Source organism: Chaetura pelagica, unplaced genomic scaffold, assembly GCF_000747805.2.
Source record: "Chaetura pelagica isolate M959 unplaced genomic scaffold, ChaPel_1.0 scaffold364, whole genome shotgun sequence".
NCBI lineage: Eukaryota > Metazoa > Chordata > Aves > Apodiformes > Apodidae > Chaetura > Chaetura pelagica.
Window position 1 is genome coordinate 156,108 of NW_009953089.1, and position 1,140 is coordinate 157,247.

The following is a 1,140-nucleotide window of genomic DNA, read 5'->3' on the forward strand; positions in this document are numbered from 1 at the left end:
CCCAAGCTCAGCAGTGCTGGAGTGGCAGCATGGCCAAGTACCAGCAGGCTCTGCTTCAGCCCACCCTGCTCCTTGGTGGGGGAGCTGCCGCCCCACAGCTACCCTGGGGCACCACATACCCTCACCCAGCAGCTTTGAGATCAGCCCCTGTCTCATGGCAGGTTTTTGCACAAAAATCCTGAGGACCCATCAGAGGTGCCTGGTGGCTTTCTGAGCGACCTCAACCCTGTGAGTAATGGCAGGAGCTGGGGTTATGGGCTCTGGGGGCAGGTGGGGACCTCCTGCACAATGCCAGTGGTATCTACTTCCTTGTGATCCCTACCCCTCCCTGGGTATGGCCTTGCCGTGTCCCGGTGGGGAGAGGGGCCCTGGGGAGCTGGGCTGTGGTGGGGGCAGAGGGGCAGAGGTTGCCAGCTGAGCTGCTTCCCCCTGCCAGGACTCCCTGCGCGTGGTCCACAATGCCCTGGTCGACACCTCCGTCCTCTCCGCCCAGCCCTTCGACAAGTTCCAGTTTGAGCGGCTGGGCTACTTCTCTGTGGATCCCGACAGCAGGGAGGGGAAGGTGAGCCCTGGGGTGGGGGCAGTGGGACACCCCCAGACCCGCGTGGGGTTCCCCCTGCCTGCCCTGGGGCTGCGAGGGACCCTCTGCCTCTCCCCAGATGGTGTTCAACCGGACGGTGACGCTGAAGGAGGACCCGGGAAAGGTGTGAGGGACCTCCCACCACCCTGTTGTGGTGCTGCTTCCCTCGGGGTCCCTGCACACCCCCAGTGCCACCGTGCCTTGGTGCAGCCCCCCAAGGGCCCCCCACAGCATTCCCTCAATAAACAGAGCATCCCAGCCCTGTCCCAACGCTGTCCCTGCCTCCTATCCCCCAGCTCAGCCTTGGAGTACTGGGGTTGAGGGATGATCTCCCCTGTTCCTGGGCACTTGGGGTCTGCCCCTGCAGGGCTGGTGGCCCAGTCCCCCCTGTCCAGGACTGTGGGGCTGGGCTGGTGTTGAGGGCGTCGGGTGGGATGGAAGAGGGACTGCCATCGGGTGCAGGCAGGGTACGGGCAGGGCACGGTACAAGCACGGTACCGGCAGGGTACAGGCATGGTACCGGCAGGGCACAGACACGGTACTGGCAGGGCACAGACACG

At 65.1% G+C, this 1,140-nt stretch overlaps 1 protein-coding gene across 1 annotated transcript in view; it reads left to right on the forward strand.

The window, feature by feature from the left end:
• QARS (glutaminyl-tRNA synthetase) overlaps positions 1-710 on the forward strand; it is a gene marked incomplete at its 5' end in the record, with an annotated part of 5,568 nt that extends 4,858 nt beyond the window's left edge. The window contains 3 exon segments of the mRNA XM_009997025.1: positions 133-228; positions 437-562; positions 660-710. Of these exon segments, the coding sequence (XP_009995327.1) occupies positions 133-228; positions 437-562; positions 660-710 (273 nt within the window).
• Positions 711-1,140: the final 430 nt, after the last annotated feature.